Source organism: Cupressus sempervirens, chromosome 2 (assembly GCF_028749045.1).
Source record: "Cupressus sempervirens isolate cs-2001-9-10 chromosome 2, ASM2874904v1, whole genome shotgun sequence".
NCBI lineage: Eukaryota > Viridiplantae > Streptophyta > Pinopsida > Cupressales > Cupressaceae > Cupressus > Cupressus sempervirens.
In genome coordinates, this window is record NC_143119.1 from 135267660 (window position 1) to 135293467 (window position 25808).

The following is a 25808-nucleotide window of genomic DNA, read 5'->3' on the forward strand; positions in this document are numbered from 1 at the left end:
GCAAAACATGTGCTACACCTCGGCGTACATGTAGGGTAACCACAAAATTTATTATTAATAATTTTTTTGTTTTTTTTGTTTTTTTTTTTGAAATTTGCATTTCAATTTTTATTTTTATTTTTTATATTTTTTGGTTTTTTCTAATTTTTTTTTATTTTTTCAAGTTTTCTATGTTTTTGTGTTTTTCAAATTTTTTAAATTTTTTTGTGATTTTCAAATTTTCTAATGTTTTTGTGATTTTCAAATTTTTGACTCAAAAACTCTAAATCTAAAAAAAATTCTTCTTCTGTCTCTTGAATAGTGAGTCCAAGAGTCGAAAAAAGTAGGGGGTCCCCATTCCTAGTGAGGAATGGGGCGTGTGTTATGGACACCACAATAGGAACTTTGAATGCAACAATTGAGAGAAGAGATAGGGGTGCAATATAGTTGGGCCCATTTTTTAGAGTTTGTCAGTAATGGTGAAATTGTTTTGTGGAAAAGGGTGTATAGATCATTCAAGGAAATATGAAGCTGTTACACATCATGCAGGACAATGTGGATAGGCTATTAGCCAATTTGAATCAAGATTTTGGTTTGATGGATGAGATACATACCTGGGGCAAGGATTTTCAAGCATTATAAGCAATTAAAGGCCAAAGGTAGTGGATGCTGATGGGTGTATATATAGCTGAGGAGTTAAAAAAGTTTGATGATTGAATTGAAAGGATCATAGATGGGAATAAAGTAATGGAGACATTACACATAGAGATTCACAAGCTTAAGGATCAAGCCCAAGAGCAAATTTTGGAAGCTGAGAAGCATTATTGTGATGCTTGTCTAGATATTTTTTAGGATGACATGCAAGAGAAGTTAATACCAGTAGAGGTAGTAGTGGAGAAATTATTTAGAACTTTTGAGGAAGTTTCCAATGATGATGACATTAGGCAAGCATTTAGTATTGGTGTAAATAAGTATTTACTATTTATACTTAATTAAGTTTACTTAGGTTAATGCATTATTTCATTATTTTAGTATTTTATTTGTGAGACACTTAGGAGTTTATGTACTCTTGTAAGTTGTCATGTTGACAACACAGGAGTTAGCACACTAATTAAGTACATGGTGTCTACAACCTTGTCATTCTTATTCACTCATCTAGAATGATGGATAAGGCATGTGCTTAGTTTTCATGGTGCTTATCTTATCTCCTGGTTCTTTCTAGAGACATTCTAGGTGCTTCTTAAGAGGCCTTTTTATACAAGCACTCCTAGTGTGTTTGTACATACTAAACAAAGCAATGTATGAGAAAATACTTTGATTAATTGATCATATCCATTTTTTGGTCTACAATTGTGCTTGTGTTTGAGTTCTTAGTTCCTAGGTGAATTTTTTCCTAAGGCAAATTCTTACATTTAGAACAGAAGAAGCTTCACTAGAATTTGATGTGAAATTGGGAGATTTTGTAGAGACTTGTATTTAAGTCGACAACTACAGGTAGAAGGTGAAAGATAAATATGAAGCCTTAGATTTTCTAGATGTAGCTCAAGTCACTGAGATCATGTAGAAATTCAAGGGCAAATACCCAGATATGGCTATGGTATAAAGGGGAACAAAACTCATAAGCCAAAATTTTGATTTTGACACTTAGTGAAATTTTTTATTTTTGGAGCCTTCTTCCGAGGTGTGTTGTTACGGCTGGTGCAATTTTCCAATAGTGTTCGAGAATATTTTGAATAATTAAAAGGTGCATTGACAATTAACTGCTAGTTCTAAATTTAGAGCTTTCCAGGCATCAGAAATGCATTCTGACAGGTGTTTAACTCCTATAGATGCCTAATGAAGATGGAGCTTCTATTTTTGGCACTTCCAGAAACTTCATCATCATCTGAAGGCTTTCTCTTTCTTATTCTTTAATGTTTTTTTTGTTTTATGACATTTAAAGGCTCATGCATCCAATTAATGATATAAAATGGATGGAGTCCTACTTAGCACCAGTTGGATAGTTAGTTTGTACATAAATAGATTTGTTTTATTAGTTTAGAAGCATATGATTGAATAAAGATATCTCTCACTCTCAATACAAATTGAGGAGAAGATTTTTTATAAATTCAGGAATGTAATATGTATTCCAAGCCACCATTATTTTGCAATAATATATGCTTTTGGTGCTCGCATTTGGAGTGTAGTGATTCTTACCTAAGCGTGTTATATTTTGTGGATGTATGTTCATGGAATTTAATTGAGCCAAAAGTTTATTGCATTATTTCTGGTTGTGTGATCTTTTAATTCTGGTGTTTTCTACGAGTCTACAAATTCTGCTGACATACTTAGTTTGATAAGAGATCATCATATTATTCCTGCATAGCTTTTTGTCTTGCATGAGCACAATTTTTGTGGCCTTGCGATTTGATGAAAAGTAAAACATCTTATGGTTATTGAATTCCTATCGACAATTACATTAGTGGACTTAAGGAAGTGTTGCTCCTATTTTCATTGGTTACCCACTAATCTTTTTCAAAGCTGAACTCACAAATGTTTTGTGACTGTGCTTTATGTCCGTTAGGATTTACTTTCATGTTATTTGCTTAAATTTATTGTCACCTTATCTTTTTTATTTTCTTTACTAACTCCTTGGTTAAATTTAGAAATTCATATAGTTGCATTATTAGATTTCATTTATCTTAAGAAAAAGAAAATACAAAAATATATTCCTTTTTTTTGTGGTTATTCTTTTTGAGATAGTAAGCATATCATACATCTTATCTGAATCATTTCAAAACTTGCAATAGCCTTCTCATGAGCATTCATATTTATCTTCAATTGTGTGGATTCTAATAGGTTGCATGATCACCTAGAACCTTGGAGTTGATCCTCAGATTAGCTTTTCAAGAGAGGAGTTTGAAAGGATTCTTGTCATTAAGCATTGTGCAAAATGATGACTCAACATATACTTGATGTGATGTATGGCTTATTGGGTTGGGGTTTGGGTTTGACTTAGTATGTTGACTAGTCAGGATGTTTACCAGAGGCTTGGGGGTTTTTTTTCTATGATGATCTTATGTATATGATCTTTTATACTCGACTATAGTGATGTATCACACGTTTGTACGATGAGTTTTGATGGTTGCTTGTTATTTCTTTCTAGTTGCTTGTATAGAACTGAGGTGAATGGTGTGAGTATCCTAGTATAACCTTTGAGTTTTGATCAGTTATCTTTCGGTGCTTTACAGTTGCTTGTAGAAGATTGAGGTGATTATTGTGATATCTTTATAGGTGTGTAAGGACCCGCCTCGTATGTAATTATAAAATATGAATTCTCTATTAAAACTGTTATAGGAGATTGAAATGGATTTGAAGTAATGTTTATATTGTGAATGTCCTAATGAAATTTTGAGTAGTTGATATATCCATGTTTTAATACTTAGCGATTCAAGGACTACTATATTATCTCGACTGTTAAAACATTAAAATTTCACTAACGATGATATGAAGCATTTTCACCTGAAGATAAGGGTGTTGATTTGATACCTCGATGATTAAGTTTTTTGCTTTAGATAGTTTAGTATTCTTTAATTGGTGTTGTTATGATGATTAGGTGTATGCATGCCTAATGGTGATTATCTTGGTACTTCAATCTGAACTAATGAATAAGTTATGTTATATGGATTATGTGATTTAGATGATTAAATGTGGGTAGAAATGAATTAAATAGTTGATTTTATGAAGCATTCATGTTCTAATTTATCTAACTATCCAGATAGGTTTTTAATATATATGCATGTGATTTTCTTGAGCTACTGATGTGTGCAATGAGTGTGTAGGATATTTTAGCCGAATTTTTTTTAATGGAGAAACAAAACTAAACCCTATGTATCAATTATGGAAACCAGGGTTAAATCTAATGAAAGATGCAAACCCCATTGTTCGTATTTTATTTGTGTCATGGATTGGGTGAATGTATCATTCTGTAATCAGTAAATGTTAATGCTTTACAATAGTGTTTTTATAGTGTCGCTTGACACTTGTGAATTGTGTATGCATTCCAGCATGATAGTTAGAGGGAACTGAGTAACCTAAAGATGTAAGCTGGATCTGGTTAGTTAAATTTTTGTTAATCAGTTAGTATTGAGATTAATTACCCCTAATTAGGATTAGTGGGTTGTCTCCATTTTGAGAGTTGTTAGTAAATACTAAAATATTCCTAGCTTTTGATAGGTCTCTAATTAATCCTAAAAGCCTAAAATCATTAAATCTAACTACCTAAGGGGTCTGGGTATAGGTTGGAGACATTTTCCACCCCCTTAGCCCCTTTGGTTGACTTTTATGGTCACTGAAAAAGTCCATTTTTACTTTAGTGCAAAAATTGATTGCTTCCTTCTTGAGTTGGTAACCTTGACTCCACCTTGAGGTTTACCGAATGTCTATTTGAGTTAGGATCATACTTAAAGGCATCCTTGAGAAGTTTTGGTTGTTATCCAATCTCTAGTTTTAGAGAGAAATTTTGAAGATGGAAGGAAGGAATAGCTCATCTCAGACTGGTTCATGTTTCCATAACCTTGTTGTGAAGGTAGGATTCTTCGACTCATTTTGTTTATGTTGTTCATGTTGTTCATGCTTTGTTCATGCATATGTTATTGTGGTTCATTGGTATGCTTGTATGTTTGTTGGGTATGCTTGGGAGGGATTGAAACATGTTTTCTTGAATGCTTTTCCTTCATATTTTGCTTGATTTTTGAAGGAATTTTTTGTGCGTTGTTTTGGCATTACTCACCCTTGGATAGGAAAGAAGTGGTCATGTATGGGGGAAGGGCCTTAGTTGGACCTCAATAGTGTAGAGTCTCCTCTCATGGTGATAAGAGGTAAAGAGGGTAGGGTGTTATGTGCCCCTACTTGTCATCACATACCTTCTTTGAAAATTTGAATTCTTGTAGAAGGGAAGGAATGAAAATCTTTGTTGTATTGGCCTCGAAAGGGCATTTGTAGAAGAACAAAAGTTCTTGAGTTTTAGCCCAAAAAGGGCTATGTTATGGTATGGTGATTGACATCTCCTATTGAGAAAATCCACCTTCCCCCCTAGTTTGGTTCAATGTTGAACCTATTGTGCAAAACTGGGTTGGGGATGCATGCTTGAATTGTTCATCATATTATGTTGTTTTATCACTAGGTCAGTTCTCATCTTTCCCATAATTCCCTTGATGCATTGAAGATATTGGAAAGGATCTCTTGTGAAAGAACAAAAAGAGAATTCAAATTATGTTGTAATATTATGTAAAAATGTATTTAAACCTTGTGGAAGTGGCAAGGATGTCAGGTTTTCTTACTGGTTCTTTCCCCATGGAGCCTTGAACCAGGTTGATTAATAAAAGAGAAAAAGATTGAGTAATATTCTTGCATTTGAGTTTTGTAGCTTTTTCTTTAGTTTTTCTTATGTTATTTAAAAATCAATTGTGATGATGTTCACTCTTCCTACGGCATTCATATGTCTCATAATCATATTCATTTGTTTTGGATTAAATAGATAGAATGTGTTGTAAGAGTACTATCATTGTTTTATTTCAAATGTCGTATGGAAGGGTTAAGAGCATCTATGTATTGTGGAAGGTATCCCTTGTGTATATCTGGGATACTTTGTTACCACCACCTTTTTGCATCATCAAGATATCATAAAAGGGTTGTAATAATTGGGAGATTATCTCTTAGGTATTATCTTACTATTCAACTCCATCGTTTAATAGATATGCATCATATTCAAATTTATCCTCTCAAGAGATAGTATTGATAGAAAGGATTATCTTTGTCAAATGTTATTATCATTTTAGATCTATTGCATAATAGTTGTGGATGTACATTCAAATTGAAATCTGCAAGAAAACATAATGTTAATCATTATCCTTGAGCATATGGTTTTCTAAACTTCATAATGCATAGATAGGAACAATTCAGATAGTTTCATATAAAACCTTGTGATGAAATGTATAATCATTGCATTGAGTTAATGTTTAAATGTTAAATGAAAATCATCAACCTAGATTATACAAGTATGAAGAGTACCTCCAAATTAGCATAGTGATAACCTTTATAGTATAGACTCAGAGGTAGGAAATCAATATAGAACAAAGAAACATATTGTGTGAAGAAAATAAACATAAGTTGTAGATGCACAAATCTCCCCTGGAAAATGTATGTGGTAACAAAATAAGCCTTTCAAAAAAAAAGAATACAGAGCATTATAATAATGTGTAGAAGATACCCAAGGACTAGTACACTAAATATTATTTAAAGGAAAACATAACATCTATTCCATAGAAGACTTTTCACATCAAATCATTCATATAATAATATTTCAAAAGGAGTCACAAATGAAAACTCGAGGACCCCACCAAGTTGAGTCATTATATTAAAAGAGAAAAAATAATATAAAATAGAATAATCACAAAAGAAAATAAATAAATATATATATATATATATATAAACTTGGACACAAGGGCCAAGTGGGCGACCATTCCTCTCACATTCTCCTTGGGCGCACCATAGACATGACAAGAATGCCATGCTCTGACAAAAGTCAGAGAGTACCAGATTGGGCACCATCATTCTAGGGAAGGAGAGAGTTAAGTTGGTTTTAAAAAAAAGACAACCAAACAAATCTTATAACAATAAATTTGGAGTAGACTAGAAGTCTCCACCCACCTCCATTTCTTGGTGCATGAGATGGGGAGTTGTACCATGATTGGACATAAGTCAGGAAGCTCTCCCTTTAATGCCCACCTTGTTGAAAAGGGTAAAATTGACTAAAGATGCCCATTATTAATTGAATCAGCTACCATGTGTTAAAGGAAACAATAAACTATGCATTAAAAAGAAAACACATGCCCAGAAGATGGGATATTGTAGTTTGAAATCTGCACCAACACATTTTGTTTGGAAAAAGGCAAATCAAATGCCTTGCCACCTAGGTGCCTTGGGTTAGGAAGAGGAGTAGGATGGGATGGGGTAGTATAGGATAATTGTGATTGTAGGAATTCATGAGCAATCTATATATGTTAACTTAATATGTGAAAATTAAATTGAGTGATTTGGATAGGACAAAAAAGAGGTAAAGTGGTGTTAAGTAATTTGTGTATGGATGGGTAAGTAGATAGGATGTAAGGTAGAATAAATATAGTAGTTAGTTAAGGGTAAGTAATAATGCTGACAATGGTAATAATATTAATAAATAATAATAATTTTAATAGTAATGTTAACTTTAATGTTAATTAAATAATAATAATAATAAGAAAAGAAAAAAGATAATAGAAGTGGCAAAATAAATGCTAGTGTATAGATCAGCTTAGGAAGAAATGAAGAGGTCTTAATATTAGGAGTTAAGGGTTGTTTAGAAATTTGTAGGAGAAGAAAATATTAAGGGTTAGTAATAGGTTTGAAGGGTTAGACGATTGGGTGATAGAATTTGGATGTGTAACCGAGTATAGGAGATCAAATTGGGAAAATATGGGTTTTGTTAATTAGATGATGGTGGTTGCCTTAGGAATGTTTTGCCAATTAATTTCTCCCTTAAAGTTAATTTCTCAGTAGTGGATTGGCCTGGAGTATACATAGGATTAGTTGGATGGCATGGTGTGGTTTGGAGGTAAGTGACAGTAAGGATTATTAAGTGACTATAGGAGTCAGTAAAATGATTAAAGGAATAATATTAGGGTCAGTGTGACATAGAAATTAAAGTAATAATGGAACAAATGTCGAAATTAATTTAATAACAAATGTTCAGATTTAGTGATCTCTTCTTACTCATTGATTTTAAACTGTTACAGAAATGACAGGACATTGTCAGGAGATCACGTAGCTGTTCTCTTTATACCTATTCTTTAACATGTGCACATTTATTATATCTAACGTAGTGGTGTTATTAATCTTTAAAAAAAAAAAAATTGTTGGTGTGTTTTTGCACTAATTTTTGGGCATGACAAGGTGCTTTCCAGTTGCTTGCATAGGACTGAGGTGAATATTGTGATTTTTCTTTAAGTACTTTCCAGTTGCTTGCAAAGGACTAAGATGAAAATTGTAATTTTATAAGTTGTACTTTTCATGAGCTTAGGGTAGGTAATCTATTTTTACATTGGGAATTGGCTTGCAATGGAGGTCGGAGCCCTAAAGAGGCTACCTGGGTAACCCATTGTAAGTTGTTTTAATAAGTGATAACATTTCATTAAATGAGAGTGAAAAGAATTAATAAGAGTCAATTTTTTTCCTCACCCATGCCTTGAGTGCTAGTATAGGCTAGGATGGGAGTAGAGAGGATGCTTGGTTGCAACCTTGCTTTGTTAGTATACCTTGTCTGTACAAAAGGATACTAATGTCGTATAGAGATACTAGGGGGGCAGAGTCTAGAGAGGCTGACAGGGTAACCTTAGAGTTGGCTCATGTAATGACACTTTCCCACTTGCATAGTAGATTTCCTACCTGTCTTTATTGCCTCTAGGTTTAGATGTTACTCGTGTCTTGGCACCTTTGAGATAGATTGCTATTAGGATTTCCTTGACCTAGATGTTGTTTAAATGACTTGTGGATTGATATCCATTTGGGATTTGAGACTATCTCCTCAGCATGGCGAGAGTGTGTCATCTAGGTTCCACAAGGTTGAGTGGTAGTGCTTTTTCTTATACCATTGAGATCTGACAATTGGATGTCGTTGCTAGATGTACTTGTGTAATTGTTCCTTTCATTTTGATGTTGTGTTTATGTTTGGTGGTTATTTCCTAATGTACTATACTTGATTATCATAGATATTTTGATATGATGTATTTATTCATGATGTATATTCTTTGAGCTTTTCATACCCTGTAACTTGTACAACAAATGATCATGCATTCTAGTTATGCCAAGTGGCATCCTTTGTAATTGTATATTATTTAATTGGATTTGTACTTGTGATTATTCTATGATATGGATTTTGGTTGTGTTAGATTTAATATTAATAAAACTATATATGTGATTCAGTGTCATGGAACCCTTAGGAGATGTAATTTGTTTATGTATTGTTTTTATGTATGTGAGTTATTGCTTCTGCTATATTATCTATTGTTGTTTATTATCTTTTAAAAATAAATATTTCCCAAACTTAGTGAAACTTTAGGTTAATTTATTTTGGGTTCCTTGGCAAGGCATTAAAGAGATGATATAGTGTCTATTTTTATGGCTCAAAACCCTTTAGTTGATTTTCAAACCAACATGAATTGCTTTTTCCTCACAGGTTTCACATCCCTCTACTTTAGGGTAATTTTTTAAATATGTACAACAATGAAGGGGTCAACTTCATAACCCATGGGAGGCATCCATTGAACCCTTGGTTCATCTACCTCCATACAAGTTCTATCTCTCTCAACCATAAAACACATGGTTTCTACATACTTCTAAATAATGTTCTTTGGTATCCTTACTTCTTGTTTCATCTTTGTCTAAAAACCTTTGAATATTTTAAATAAATCACTATCAATCATCTTCCTATCTTGCATTCAGTAGTGTTTTGTGATTAATTGAGCAATAGGAATGCTTTCTCTCCATGCATGAGGATACATATTGGGAAACTCGTAAATTATATAGAAAAAAAAAGTGAAGTATTATAGAACCAAACCTAAAAACTTGTGACTTTTCATGCTTTATGCTCCTTATTTTTTCAAGTAGTTTTTGCCTTATGATCTCACAAATTGTAAAATATTCATGCTCAACATCTATCTTATAAGTTGTATGAATATTTTTCGTTGATGAAGAATTATGTAACTACTATAATACATCTTTTCACTTAAAATATTGGAAATTAACCTCATATATTTTTATCTAATGTTTGTGAGGGTAACTTCTCACTTTTCCCATTTAGATCTAGTGTTCATTTCCACTTTCTTCTTCACTAACTTGGTCATAATGGGAATAATTCTAGCATTGCCAAATCTAGTGACCAAATGGATAAGCCCCTTGGTTATTTTGATAGGTTTATCTCCTAACCAAAAGAGCTCATCATGAATTATACTTACCACAAATTTGATTCATTATATCTCATCAAATTCCACAAAGTTCATGATTTTTACAATATTTAGGTTTTCTAAGTAATGCATCCTTAAAGGTTGTTTCCTCATTGCAAACATCATTCAAATAATTCCAAATGCCTACATTCCCTATGGTATTATAATTGCAATGGATGTATACCCACATATCTTCCACATGAAGAACATCATTAGGGATTTGTGAAAATGCATCTTCTAGATCACCTTCCATTGACTGAAATAGGTGTTTCTTAAAATGGCATCATGTTCTCTCCTTAATGTCATAAATTTGTCGAGTGTCTATGTAGTATTGAACTATGAACAACTATTAATAACTTTGAACAAAGCTTGCAAGAATAAAATACCTCCCAAACCATATAAGTAGGCTTTTCTCAAGATACTTTGAAATCTCTTGCAAAAATGCTCAAATCACCTTTAGCTCACTCTTCTCTAGCTCTAGTGGCATAAACATAGAAGAATGACTCAATTTTATCTATAAATCCTTTCAATTTTCTCTATGGTTATTGTGTTAGGTCTCGTCTAGAAAATGTTGCTACAAAGATTGTAGTCATGAATTTTCACTACAATGTCTCATATCACCATATCAAGTTTTGTGATCAAAGATATCAAGTATCTACCTCAGTATACCTTAATCCAATCTTTGTGTTATATCCTTTCACAGTAACACTTAATTATTGCCATAATTTCTCCTTTTTTCTCTATAATATTTTACTCTTTTATATCATATTATATTATATTATAGGTCTTTTAAGCTTATTTGAATCATATAAAATAGATGGGTCTATAAATGACTCAAGTTAAGACTCAAAATCTAATATTGGTTGGTTGGAACCTTGCATTGATAAGCATTTCCCACAAATAATTGTCTAATTTATTTTTATAATAATATTTGTCCATTTATTTTTATCATATTAATGTTATAATATTTGGAATAATTAAGAGAGGGCAGGGGGGTGAATCAGTTATCCCTAGGTCTATGATGTAAGAGCATCTAGAGGTCTAAGGGCACTCCCGTATCACCCAAAAATATGCTTAGTGTTAGTTGTTGTATTTTTGGATACCCATTTGGACCAAACAGAGATTCCAACTCTCATAGTTCCACTATTAGTTTTTTGGGTTAGTTTTTTTAGCACCTCGAGATATGTGCCAATGTAGAATATGGGTTATTTTCTAATCAAGCTATAATTATGATGATTTAGAGGGTGTAAGTTGGAGGAATGGTTTTTATTGTAATTTTAAGAACACCATAAAAATAATCAAGTCAAAAGGCTTTACGGTTTGAAAGTTATTATAGATTTAAGTTTCCTAGAGACCTCCTAAGAATGCTTCAAAGTCAAATTTGAGGCACTAGACAACCCTGTATGGGACCGAAAATGGGTGACGAGCTAAAAACATCTACATGCATATAGATTGCTTAGATAGATTTCCATAAATGTAAACAATTTATCAATTGAAGTCTCAAATCAAAAGTTATGCCTCCCAAAAGTTGGACTACCATTTTTGGATTCTTCTAATTTTGCACTGACTTCTAATGTGTCTTCTAATAGAGCACTTAGATAGATATCCATAAATTTAAATAGTTTATCAATCAGAGTCTTGAATCAAAAGTTATGCCTCCCAAAAATTGGACTACCATTTTTGGATTCTTCTAATTTTGCACCGACTTCTGATGTGTCTTCTAGAACCTTTTGCTTTGGCAGCGGATGTGAAATGGTATATTCTAAAATGTATCCCTAACCCTAAACCTAATTTAGGTTACTTAAGGTCATTCCTTGCATTGTAAAGGCAATTTTTTGTGGAGTTTGGGAGAAGATACTATGAGAAAGGTTTTTCTCCAAAATATGATCATGTTGTAAGCCCATAGGACATATTGCTGAGCCTATTTTTTCTATAATCAATGTACTAGAATCATTTTTGATAATAAAAGTCTCATTCCTTGTTGTGTTGATTTTTTCTTGGGTTGTGCCCTCATCAGTCAAGATGTGCAAATCAAATGCTTGAAACTTCAACAAACTTAACCCAATAACTCACTTATTAAAACTATTCACTGTAATCCAACTTACTCATTCCATTATAGCTCTTTGTTCTATATGTGTTGACTTGTAGACACTTATCACATTCAACAATAAACTTAAACTTAAAAATAGCAAGTGGCATAAAAACAGGTAAAAAACATCAACACAATGTTTGCCACCGACATTTAATGTGGAAACCCAATTTGGGAAAAACCATCAGTAACATGCTACCACTTTCACTCTTTTGAAGTGAGATCTATTAGGAGCCAACCATGTTAAATGTTACAAAACACACTATTAAGTGTGACCCTATTAAAGGATTTAATTACCTTGTTAGGAGTGGCCTTGTTAGAGGACTTAAGAAAATTTCATTAGAATGTCACCTTGATTAAAGGATTTACAAATGACTATTAGGTCAACCTTACCAAAAAGATTTTTACTATTGCCACAATGGTTAAAAAGTAACAACAAAGATTTGATCCGATAACATACAACTCACTTTGCAAATTTAGATCTCTATTTGGCTCAACTTTGGTTCATTGACTAGACTCCATTGTTCTCATTATCTCAAATCTACTTGGCAACTCTTCAAGCAATCCTTCTCCTCACAAACTTTGCACAACTCCTTGCAAGTTTGTTCATCACTAGTCTTCAAAAATTTCTAGTCCAACAACCCTCTAAATCATATAAGATACCTCCTTAAATAGGTAGCTTTGATATTTTTCTGTTTAATCAGAACCATAGATCTTAGAATTTACGATCATATCCAAAACATTCAATGAATCTATTCACCTTCTTGTTCTTCTTCTCTTCTCAATGCTTCTAGAAATATCTTCTCAAATCTTAGCCTTTGATTGCTCAAATTATCCTTTCCTTGCATTAATAACACAACTCATTAATCCTTATAATCAACAGATTTTTCTTATTCCAAGATTTCAACTATGTCGGCCACAAATCTTGATTCTTTTATAAACTATTCTTTTTCTATCACTCGATCATCACTATGTTCTTTTTCTCGGTCTTCACTAGATCACTTAGTCAATACTGAATTGTCCTCCTTGATCATCACTATTTAACTCAGTCGATATTATCACTTGGAAATCTCTATCACTCAACCAACACAGGTACTCGACTAACACTATTATGTTCAACAATGCTTAAGTTCCTTAATATTATGTTTCAACTCCTTCATTAACTATGCAACACTGATACTCAGTCAATCTTATCATTATGACTTGTTTCAACTTTGAGCTTCACCAAATTGTCTCCTACACTTCATGCATTGATTGAAAAACACATTATCTTTTCAAGTACTAACTTATCAAGTGCCCATTGTAATTCCATTTGACTTACACATCTCAACTCAACCTTTCACTAGGCCATCTCATGATCTCTTCTTTTCAAATCCTCTTCAACAATCAAATGATATGACACTATACACTATTAGTGAATGTATCTCCAGTAGGTTTAACACATCTTACCAATAGGTTTGACATCAATGACAATATAACATTTATTCCAATTAAGCTCTCAACAATTGAAGCTCCAACAATTATAGTTTTTTTTTTTAAAGGTTAGACTCATCATTTACTATTGAATCAAGACTAATTTTTTGTTGTACCATCATATATAATTATCAACTATTAAAACTGGTAGCAACAAATTTTGGAATGGAGGTTTTGTCTAATTGTCATGATAGAGGGTTCAATATGTGTAACCATTTGATATATTTTGAGAAGGTAGTGAGAAGTATGGTTGTGGAGTTTTAGACTTGTCTCTTTTATGGTAAGATCAATTTAATAGTGGATTTGGGCATCTTTTGAACATCAATGCTCAATCATGATAATCTTGTCTAAGAAAGATGAAGGTTGGGGTATTTTTTTAAAAATGTACAAATAAGTTAGAAAATCTAGATAATCTTCTTGTTGTAGCCTTTTTATTGGGTGAAAAATACAATGAACTAGTATTGCTTGGCTTTGAGATTTTTTTTACAAGTTGTTGTGCAATAATATTAATTGTAACGATTTGAAATTGTCCACTCATTTAATTATAAAGATGCTCATTCATAAAATTATAAACATCTCTACATTAGATCTAACCATCACATTTCATAAATAAATTAAAACTTAGCTTTGTTGTCCTTCAAATATTAGCACTTGGTCATATTCTTAGACAATAGACACTTATATAATGTGTTAGAGAGATTGAGATACATAACCCTTTAGATTATACATTTTTTTTCCTATCTAGACTTCAACAAACTATTTGAGACTAGAGATATGCTAACCTTGACACAAGTAAAATAAAATCGTATTACTTGACTTTGAGAAAAATTATGAAATTGGTTGTGCAAAAATATTAACTCTAGGGATTTACAATTTCTCATTAACTAAATTCTAAACATATTTTCATTTGATCTAATTATCACACATCTTAAAGAAACTAAAACTTGGTTTCTTTAAATCCTTAGCGGATTAGCCCTTGATCTCATGCTTAGACAATTGGTACTTGTATAATGCATTGGACAAACTCAGAAACATGAGATATTGATTCTCTTATTTAGATTCTTTTAAGGTCCTTAGTTATGCTAACCTTAAACATAAATATAATGAACTAGTATTACTTGGCATTGAGAAAATTTATACAATTTGTTTTCATTGTCACTCATACAATTGACACTCATATGATGTGTTGGAAAAATTGAAATGTATAACCACTTAGTTGATATGTAAGTCCACTATCTAGATTTCAAACACAAATACAATGAACTAGTATTACTTCACATTGAGAGAATTTATAGGATTTGTCGTCATTGTCACTCATATACTTGACACTCATATGATGTGTTGGAGAAAATGAAATGTATAACCACTTAGTTGATACGTAAGTCCACTATCTAGATTTCAAACACAAACACAATGAACTAGTATTACTTGTTATCATCGTCACCTATACAATTAACACTCATATGATATGTTGGAAAAATTGAAATGTATAACCACTTAGTGGATAGATAAGTCCACTATCTAGATTTCAATAAACTCTTTGACACCCTCATGTTTGAGATCAACAACATCGCATAGGGAAGCCAAATGGATTTAGGAAAGGACATGATCATACTGGTTGAGCTCACATTTGCAATGGATGAGACTCCATCTCCAAACTGAGTGGGTTGGGAGACAAACGCATACAAATTCTTAGCGAATTGGGAGAAATCCATGACTCACATAAAATGTGGGCTCCCCACCTGAAAACTTGACAGGAAATGCTGCCCTGCTTGCATTAATATGTTCTACCTGCAATAAAGATAAAGTTGGTGAACTTCCGTGCTACACAGACATAGTTTTGGTGAAAAATATAACTCCAAAGCTCTCAACCCGAAAAAAGTGGAGTGAATCCCACATTAAATCCATGAATAGATAGATAGTGTCATAATGTCATAAGCTTATCCTCGCTTTCAGAGTCCCCCTTGCATTTAATTGATATTTGTTTGAGATGTAAATAAAGAGTTGGCCAGCTGAACAAATTATATATTTATTTTTTAGGCAAAGATGGGCGGAGCCACTCAATAATATTTAATAATAAGATGCCATAAGTCAGATGGGTATTTGAATTTGTGTAGTGTTTTGCATTCTCAGCTCCTTTTCTTGGTTGTAATTCAGATGGGTATTTGAATTTGTATAGTGTTTTGAGAATAAGTCAGATGGGTATTTGAATTTGTGTAGTGTTTTGCACTCTCAGCTCCTTTTCTTAGTTGTAATTCAGATGGGTATTTGAATTTGTATAGTGTTTTGAGAATAAGTCAGATGGGAATTCAATTTTGTGAAGCTTTGTGCAAGGGCTGAGATTTGAAGAAATTTTCATTGCAGGTGTTGTTGCAAAAGCTTGGAAAAAATGGGTTTTTATGAATCTCTGAAAGGTTATATGGAGAGAAGAAAGTATGAGAGGCTTGATCCACCCATTAGGAGGCGGCGCCGCCTGAGAATTAGCAAGATGGGTGGAAGAAAGCGGAGGAATTTGAGGGTGAAGTTGGTGCCTAGGCTGAGATTCATGTGGTTTAAACCCAAGCCTTTGGTGGTGAAATTGAGAGATGCATATGTGAATGTGATGATGAATCTGTCAAGTAGCAGAGTTTTCTCTTCTGAAATGGTCACGGGGATCCATGGCACTCCATTTGGGCAGCATCATTTGAAGGAATACGATCCAAAAATGTTGGTAGAAATGCATGAATTGTACTTGCATCAGGACAGGAGTTTCAGCGCTTGAATTCTTTGAAGGAGTATTGGCATTGGGTATGAGAAATCTTTGAAATCTTGTTTATTGTTGGGTGATTGTAGTCATATGATTTTTACAATTGTCATATTTCTGTGCTTGTTTTCTGAGACCATTGTATGAATTTATTTCTTCAACATTTCCGACAGAAAGTAAGCTTAAAAAATAAGATAGAATAAAGAAATTGATGTGATTGATTGAGATTATTTGTGCTTGGCTCTGTATGTAGATTCAAATTGTTGTTTAAAATGCTGTTGCACATCCAATCAAGATGACAAACTGCTGGATTTGTTCCTTCCCCTGTGATTTTTTTCTCCTTATTCCAGCTTCTCTAATATGCTATGCTCTGCCAATAATCCAATCACATATCGGTTTAGATTTAATCTGCAACAAATTTTTTTCAGTTTATCTAAATTCTATCTTCCTTGTCTATTTCAGATTATATTATGTTATCTATTATTATGTAGTAGAATGAGGTAGGTAGGAAAAAGAATATTGTTCTAGATTACACTCCATAATTTACAGTCTCTTATCAATGTTTTCAATTATAAATAGTTAGAGAAGATTATGTTATTTTGTTGGTTGATGTTTTAAATGAGATTATAATCTATTATCAGAATGAGATAGATAGAGAAAAAAATATTTTGTTCGTTGATGTTTTCAATTATAGTTGAATTGAATAGTTGGAAAAAAGACCATTTTGCTTCTTGATATTTTGAATCACTATGTACGATGCATCATTAGAATTGTGAAAGAGAAGAGAATCAATAATTGATCTAACATTTCATGTTTTATCAACAAAATGAGCTAGCTATAGAACAGATTTGATATTCACAAATTTCATGATCTATCATTAAAATCATCTTCAATGATCAACCACTAGGATGAGATAAAGGGAGAATTAATAATCAGACTCTATACGATCCATCATCAAATGAGATAGTTAGAAAAAGATAATCAACATTCCAATCACAATTCACAAACTATTGTCAGAGTGAGAAAGCTAGAGTAAAAAATTAATAATTTCACATCCCACTGTCCATCATAGGATGAGAGGTAGAGAAGAGAATTAACAATTGCACTCAATGATCTATCGTCAAAATGAGATGATTCGAAAAGCTAATCAATGTTTAAGATGGCATTCCATGATTCATCAATAGAATGAGACAGAGATAGCTATATAAGGTCTTGCTATCTCATCTTGACAATATGTCTTATTAATTATTTCATTGTAACGATAGATCAAGTATAGTACTATCTTATTTAACTATTACATCTAATATTAGATTATACAAGTGATTTCAATATCTAATCATCTCATTTTAATTGTAAAATCATAATTGTGATTATTAACTCTATTCCTTTAACTGTCTCATCCCAATAATTGACGGCGTAATGTACTTCAATTGTTGATAGATAATCAATAAACTATTCCTAAATTTTAAAAATAATACTAAAAATATGTTAATTTCTTCCTCTTGAATTATTGGTTTGCCCTGTTTGTTGGACTATTCACCATGCAGGTTGTTATCACGTTACTAAACAGCGCTTTTATCTGTCCACTATGGTTTGGTGTGTTACCTACCTCAAGTAAGTATTTAGAACTGGTAGGAAAACAGATTTATTATGAAGTTATTTCTTCTTCTTTTTCCCTATCAAGCTGACCACAAGAAGAATTTTAAGGTGGGAGCTTAACCATTTCGTTGACCACTCCTCGTTTTTAATTAGGGCTTGTCTAAGAGAAATTTTGTAACACATTCATCAAAATAAAAAAATAAAAAATATTTCTCATAAGGAATAATGTTTAGGTTTTTAATTATTTAGATAAAATTTAGAATTAAAGAATTGTTCAACTAAATTTGTATGATCAATTTTGTTTATAAAAAATTAATTTTAATTTTGGAAATAAAAATATTAAAATAGATGCATTTTAATTTTAGAAATTGTAATGTTTTCAAGATTTGCTTTGAAATTAAATTTTTTATCAATTTTTTAATAGATTTTAAAGTAATATATTGTATTATATTGTATTTAAATATGTAGAAATGTATCATTTGTAATGAATATTTTTAGCTTTTTCATATATATATATATAGACATAATATTATACAAATATGATGAGTTCATAATATTATTTTATTTATGTTGAATCTAATAATGCAAATATAAGAGATACACTATAGACCCAATTCTTCCAAGTAAAGTGAAAAGGTAGAATATATTATTTTTATGCTTCTATTTATTTATTTTGAAACGTCTTAGGAACCACACACCCCCAAAATTGCCTTAGGCATGATCGCAGCCTCATCCCTTATGATGTTGAGCCTTGCACTCAGCAAGATTTTCCTGGTGGGCAACCTTTTAACTTCACCAATAGACCAAATGCTCATTGAATTCTATTCATTTTTATGGAAATTTTTTTTAAACAAGAGACAAAAACCTATATAGATATATTAGTAAGTAAAAAATAGGTCATAAATAGACTTGTGATAAAATATCAACATAGACTCAAACTAAACCACTTGGAAATAGCTCCTAGATACCAAGATTTACTACCTGGTAGCAACAAAAGATATATGAAATCTACCAACTGAAACTATGAGAACATAATTGAAACATTTCAAGCTATTCCCAAGCATAACTAAGCTAGAAAACTCATAGGCTACAAAGACTAGAGATTACAAAAAACCATATACATCTTCTAGTAGACCAACTATCTACACTTCTTCCATTAGAATGGTGTCTTCCTTGTCAAGGCTTGCAACACCTAAAGAACAATAGCCACCCATATCACATCCACTATATATGACTTGAACAGGTGATCAGAGACTATTGAAACTCATGAAGACCACCAATTCATTTTTAGCACCAACACATGAATCATCAAAAAATTTAATCGCAATTGTCTTGAGAATACTTGAACCTTTTCTTTCTTGCACATCATGAATTATTTCAGATTCCTTTTCATGCAAAAGATCTTCTATTTTAACTCTTAAAGCATGATCTATTTCAGGGCTGCGAGGTAATAGAAACTTAACTTTTCTTCTCCAGGATTGATAAGATGAAAAAAGTTATATCTATTGGATGTTTTGAATAGTTGGTGTCGACCTAACATATGATACTATAGTAGAATGTGAGCTTTCTATTAATTCACAACTTGCAATAGTATTAATGTCATTCCCAGACCATAAAGGTGTGCTTATAACAATCATCTTTTCTTCTGGTGAAGTGTCAGAAAAACTTTTCCCTAAACAAATGAATTCACCAAGGTTATAGATAAGTTGATCTTCAAAATCATTAGTGTCCTTTTAAGTCTCCTGATATCCACATCTGTATAATCTCAACTATTTTGGCCCAACATGCCCAATAAGATGTCGTTCCTCTATTGGAACATATGGTATTGGCACTAACTTGATACATCCAAATACAAGAACCTAATGGAGTGCTGCAAGATTTTGATGTAAGGACAAGTCTTGCTCCTTAACCATAGCTTCTCCTAGGGTTTGATCTAGGCCTCTCCTCTAGCCTTTTAGGGTTCTTGTACTAACCCTAACTTAGAAGTATCACACTCCTAAGCCCTTCCTCTTTAAACTTGTCTACACCAATGAAAAATTTAACACCAACCAATCACTACTCCTTAGATGCCTCACTAGCTCATCTTCACCAAACACCCACACAAGATTACTAACTACATTATGGAGAGAGAGAGAGAGAGAGAGAGAGAGAGAGAGAGAGAGAGAGAGAGAGAGAGAGAGAGAGAGAGAGAGAGAGAGAGAGAGAGAGAGAGAGAGAGAGAGAGAGAGAGAGAGTATTGTCCCTAGGGTTTTGAGTCCATTCCAGTGCTCATCCACCAAAAACCCATTGAAATCCCTATCAATTTCAAGAAATTTCTCTAATTTGGGCCTAGAAGGGCTACAAGGAATTAGGCCTCCAAACTCACCTTTTGTCACTTAACTCAGAAAAAGGCTTAATGAGGTGGAAAATTAACTTTATATCCTGATACTCTTTTTTAACTCAGAAAAAGGCTTAATGAGGTTACAAACTAACTTCATATCTTGATACCCTTTTTGAAGACCTTTGAGAATCACTAATCTCCCTTCCCCAACATGTTCATACAACAGAATGCTGATTTTGAGCCTAAAATCAAGAGTGTTTAACTTTTTCGACAAGATTCATAAGGGTTTGGTCAAATCCTTGTCTAGGAAAGTCACCATGAGGTCCCATTTGACAAAGGACCTCTCCACTCCCATGTCCTTCTCCTCATCCACTTAGATTGGAGTAATCATTTGCACTCAATCCCATTAACTATTGTTTCAATCTTTGTGATCTCTAGCCATGCTCACGAGGCTTTCCTAGGGCATCACTGTAAAATGGCCATACTTTCTTTCTAGAGCCCGCATACTTGCATGCTTATAGTACAAGGAGTCACCTCACACATTCCTAGGTACCATATGAATGCCACAGTGGAAAGATAATTTATGACCCTATCTTCACAAACTGTCTGGTTTAAGAAAACAGCAATGTATAAACCAAAATATTTAAAAACATGAAATAAAATAGATTCCAAAAACCATCTAATCACATACAGAACTAGCTAATACCATCTACCAACACATGAACAAGGTACTATATAGAATTCAATCCATCCAACACCCTCAAGAATAAAAAATCATGTACTGTGCTAAAATTAACATTAAAATATGCTTGCTCATTACACTAAATTCTTCCACAATGCCATCCGACCCTTGTTATAGTTGAGGGAGGCCTTATATAGGTGTGTTACACCTTATCCAACTAATTAGAGGTGGTTACAAAACCATTTCATTGAAGTTGCACTTTTTGCATGAAAAGTTGTCATGACAACTTTTGCAACTTTGCAAAATTGTCAAACAACTTTATGATTTTTGTCCAAGCTAGAAAAAACTTGTTCCAAACCCCATGAAACTCTACCAAATATCTAGATATGTCACTTGCAACTTGAAAACATCATTTCATCCCTTAGCTGGTTAATCTAGCTCACTAGATGTGCAATTGTCATTCTTAGCAATAATGACAACAATTTGAACATCACTTAACAACTTTGGAAGACTAGCTAGTAATGAAGACCCAATTAGATATCCTAATGGTTAATTCCTACCCTAGGAAGCTCTACTCCCCTTTATTTATTAGTGGCTTGGCTAAGGCCATTACAAGCCAAAACTTAGTTAGGAACCCTAGGTTATTCGATAGCCTTACTTATGTGCTCCTACACCATGCTCCCCACAAGAGCATGGTGCAATCTATGTTTCCTTCGACTCTGGCTTATTCTTCCACTTGATGAGGTGTACCATGTACTCCTTATCCCTAGTAGTCTTCTTGACTCTTGAATCCAGTAACTTCTCTACCTCTAGCAACACCTTGGGAGGTAGGATATTAGATGCTACATCCTTGTTGACCTCATGTATGTTCCCGTCTACTTTAGTTAAATCCCTTTTAAACTTGGTTAGGTCTTCCACATTGAAAAATGGTGAGGTTTTTAAGTCACTAGGTAGATCCACTTTATAGGCATTAGCTCCATATTTAGCTAGGATCCTGCAGGATCCCACTCTCTTCATTTTTGGTTTGGTAGTTACACCCTTCTGCAATATTTTTTTTTTTTTTAAGTGTACCATGATATAGTGACCTACTAAAAATTGAACATCCCTTCTCTTCTCATCCACTTTAGCCTTCAACCTTTGGGTGAATTCTTGTATGGTCTTCTTCACTTGGTCTTCAATCTCCTTCATGGTTTGAATGAAGTCTTCAGCTTGACCACTTTTGTACTCCATAGCTCCAAGGTCTCTAAGTTCACACACATCCCATAAAAAATCTCAAATGGTATTTTACTTGTTTTCTTGTTGACACTGTCATTATATGCATATTTGTCTTGATAAATATTCACTTCCCATGTTTGACCATATTCCTTAGGCACCTACCTAATGTCATATTGACCACCTCATTTTTACCATTAGTCTGAGGATGGTAAGATGATCCAAAAGGTAGGTTAATTCCCAACCTACACCACAAGGTTTTCTAAAAATGACTCATAAACTTGACATCCCTCTCTGATACAATACTTAGGGGTAGTCCATGGATCCTCACAATCTCCTTAAAGAACATATGTGTTATACGACTAGCATCATGGGTAGTCTTACAAGGTATGAAGTGACCCATCTTACTTGTCCACCACTACATAGATGCTATATTATCCTTTTTTAATCTTAGGTAACCCAAAAATGAATTCCATGCTAACAAAATCCCATGGCATATTGTGGACTGGTAAAGGTTGGTGCAAACCTACATTACTAGCTCCTCCTTTTGTCTTCATGCACACTATACATTGTTCCACATATCTAGTCACATCCCTTGACAACTTTAACCAATAGTAGAATCTTTGAGCTAAATCTATAGTCTTGTTGATCCCAAAATATTCACTTAGGATTCCATTATGTTTTTCTTGGATAAGGTTCTCCTTAATAGAACCCTTAGGAACACATAAGTGTTTCCCTTTGACCAATAGTCCACTTTGCAAAGTATTTTTAGCAAAAAAACTATGAAAGTGATTTTGATATTTAGAGCATACCTTGTAGGCTTCAGCAAAGTCTTCATCATGCTTGTAGAGGTCCTTGAAACTCTCTATTCTAATGCTATGGAGTTGAACTTCTTGAATGGTTAACATCCTCCTACCTACTGCATCTGCAACTTTATTCTTTTGCCCCTTCTTGTGCTTAATGGTGAATGTGAATGCTTGAAGATATTCCATCCAATTTAAATTCCTATTGCCTAACTTTTCTTGGGTATTAATGTAGCAAAAGTTAGGGTTGTCAATAAATACCGAAAATTCCTTGGGTAGAAGGTAATGCCTCCATTTCCTAAGAGATTGGACTAGGGCATACAACTCCAAGTCATAAAAGGAATACTTCTTCTTGGCTTCATTTAGCTTCTCACTAAAGAAGACTATTGGTCTACCTTCTTGACTCAACACACCCCTTACTACCATCCCACTTGCATCACATTCTAGGATAAATAGTTTCTCAAAACAAGGTAGTTTTAGGGTAGGTTGTGTAGCTACTTGTTCTATCAACTTTTCAAATGCATTTCCTACTTCGAGATTCCACCTAAACTTGGTTTTCTCTCCACTCTTAATGATATCTAGAAATGGTGCAAAAATACCATTAAAACTTCTAATAAATTTCCTATAGAATTGACCTAACCCATGGAAACTTCTCACCTCTATTGTTGTGGTAGGTGGTGGACAATTTTGGATAGCTACAGAATTGTTTTGGTCCATCTTCAAAGACCCATTGGATACTAAAAATCCTAGGTATATACACTCTTGTTTCATGAATTCACATTTCTCTAAGTTGATTGCCAACTTCTCCTCATGCAACTTTCATAGCACCATCTCCGCATGTTCTAGGTGTTCTTCTCTTGTCTTGCTAAAGATGAGTATATCATCAAGATATACCACCACAAAACTTCTAGTGTAATAATTCAACACTTCATTCATGAGTCTCATGAATGTGCTAGGAGAATTTGAGAGCACAATGGTATCACAAGCCACTCATACAATCCATTAGTGGCCTTAAACACTTTCTTCCACTCATAACCTTCCTTTATCCTTATCTGATGGTAACCATTTTTGAGGTCTAAATTTGTGAAGTATTGAGCTCCTCCAAGACAATCCATCAAGTCTTCAATTCTTGGCATGAGAAACCTATTTGTTATTTTGATTCTATTGATGACCCTTGAATTTGTACAAAGCCTCCATTTTCCTCCTTTCTTGGATGCCAAAACCACTAGCACTACACAAGGATTGATGCTCTTCTTTATCAGACCCTAATCTAGGAGTTCTTACACTTGCCTAACTACCTCTATATTCTAATTTGGGGTAAGTTTATAGGCTACCTTATTTGGAAATGAAGCACTAGGTACAAAGTCAATCTAATGACTTATCACTCTCCTAGGAGGTAAGGTTGCAGGTGTCCCATCACTGGCAATGTCCTTATACTTTTCAAGCATCTCTTGGATTTCAGCTGGTAAGGGCTCTTTTTTCATTATTTTTTTCTTCCTTAGGCTTAAGAAGAATGACATATCCTTCACTGACCTCATGTTTAAGGGCATTAATGAAATCCTTCCCACTACTCAACAACACACCAGGGGCTTCAAATTGTGATTCATCCTCCTCCAATAGGGACTAAATCTTGAAAGTTCTTCCATATTTCTTGAAAGAGATAGAGTTCTCATTCCATCATAGATAACACATCTATCATATTTCCAAGGTCTTCCCAACAAAAAATTGCATTCATTCATAGGAAATATATCACAAAGTAATTTATCCTTGTATCCAACAATTGAAAACTCAACCCAAGTTTGCTAATTCACCAACACACTCTTACCTTTGCTCAACCATGTCACCTTGTATGGGTTAACATGATGTACCTTTACTAACTTGAGCTTCTCTACTACTTCCTTTGATATGATGTTGTTTGTGGAGCCTGAATCCAAAATCACTTTGTACACCTTGCTCACAATCGTGCACCTAATTTTGAACAAGGCTCTTCTATGCTTGGGTTCATCCTTGGTTGGTTGTCTAATCAACACTCTCTTAAGAATTATCTCCTCTTTCTAACTCAATATGATCTACCTCAGATACCTTAGAACTCATGGTGTCCTCATGAGCATAGGCATCCCTCTTATCACCACTTGAAGAAGTATGCTTGTTAGGGCATCTATAGGCACGGTGGCCCAATTGACCATAGGTATAATACTTCATACTTGAAAAATATAAGTTACTACTACCTCTTCCTCTATTTGAGCCTCCTTGATTACCTCTTCCTCTTGAATAACCTCCCCTTAGAGTAGTTTCACTACCTTGCTCTTGCTAGTTTTGTCTCACCTTGGTATCTAGCTCTATGCCCTCTTTGGTCTCTTCCTCTTCCTCTACCTTTGAAGTTTGAATCCTCATTATTCTTGTTCTTCTCTTCCACCTTAAGTTCCAATTAATGATACTTTTGGATAGTAGTAGGGGTCCATAGACTTATCTCCTCTTGGATGCTCCATTTAAGCCCACCCAAGTATCTTGCTACATTAACAGGTTCCTCTTCTTGGATCTTGGACCTAAGGCATAGTTTTTGAAATTCCTCTACATAGGAGGCCACATCCAAGTCTTTCCTCTCTAGACCTTGTCTCTTTCTATGCAATTGCATGACATAATCTTCTGGTAGATAGTTCTCTTTCACCTTGGCCACCCTAGCATTCAAATTGGCTATAGGGTTCTTGCCCATACTGACCCTTTTATCCTACAAGTATTTCCACCATGTCAATGTTGATCCTCTGAGTCTTGATTTGGTAACCTTCACTTTTTCTGCCTTTGTGACACCTTCGCACTCAAAATGATTCTTCATCCCCTAAATCCATTCCATCATTGTATCAGTGTCCATCTTTCCATTAAATAATGGAATTC

At 33.5% G+C, this 25808-nt stretch overlaps 1 protein-coding gene and 1 pseudogene across 1 annotated transcript; one reads left to right on the top strand and one right to left on the bottom strand.

Annotated features, from left to right (window-relative positions):
- The first annotated feature begins 15392 nt into the window (after positions 1-15392).
- LOC149571410 (uncharacterized) lies at positions 15393-16530 on the top strand. The gene is made up of 2 exons (XM_089809133.1): positions 15393-15656; positions 15922-16530. Exon 2 carries the CDS (start codon positions 15947-15949, stop codon positions 16316-16318), a length of 372 nt encoding a protein of 123 aa, XP_089665259.1. The 5' UTR covers positions 15393-15656; positions 15922-15946; the 3' UTR covers positions 16319-16530.
- A 2616-nt stretch (positions 16531-19146) lies between these two features.
- LOC149571411 (potassium transporter 25-like) overlaps positions 19147-25808 on the bottom strand; it is a 156000-nt pseudogene continuing 149338 nt past the window's right edge.

Coding starts and splice junctions, on each gene's coding strand:
- LOC149571410 (XM_089809133.1), top strand. CDS start 15,947: ATGGGTTTTTATGAATCTCTGAAAGGTTATATGGAGAGAAGAAAGTAT.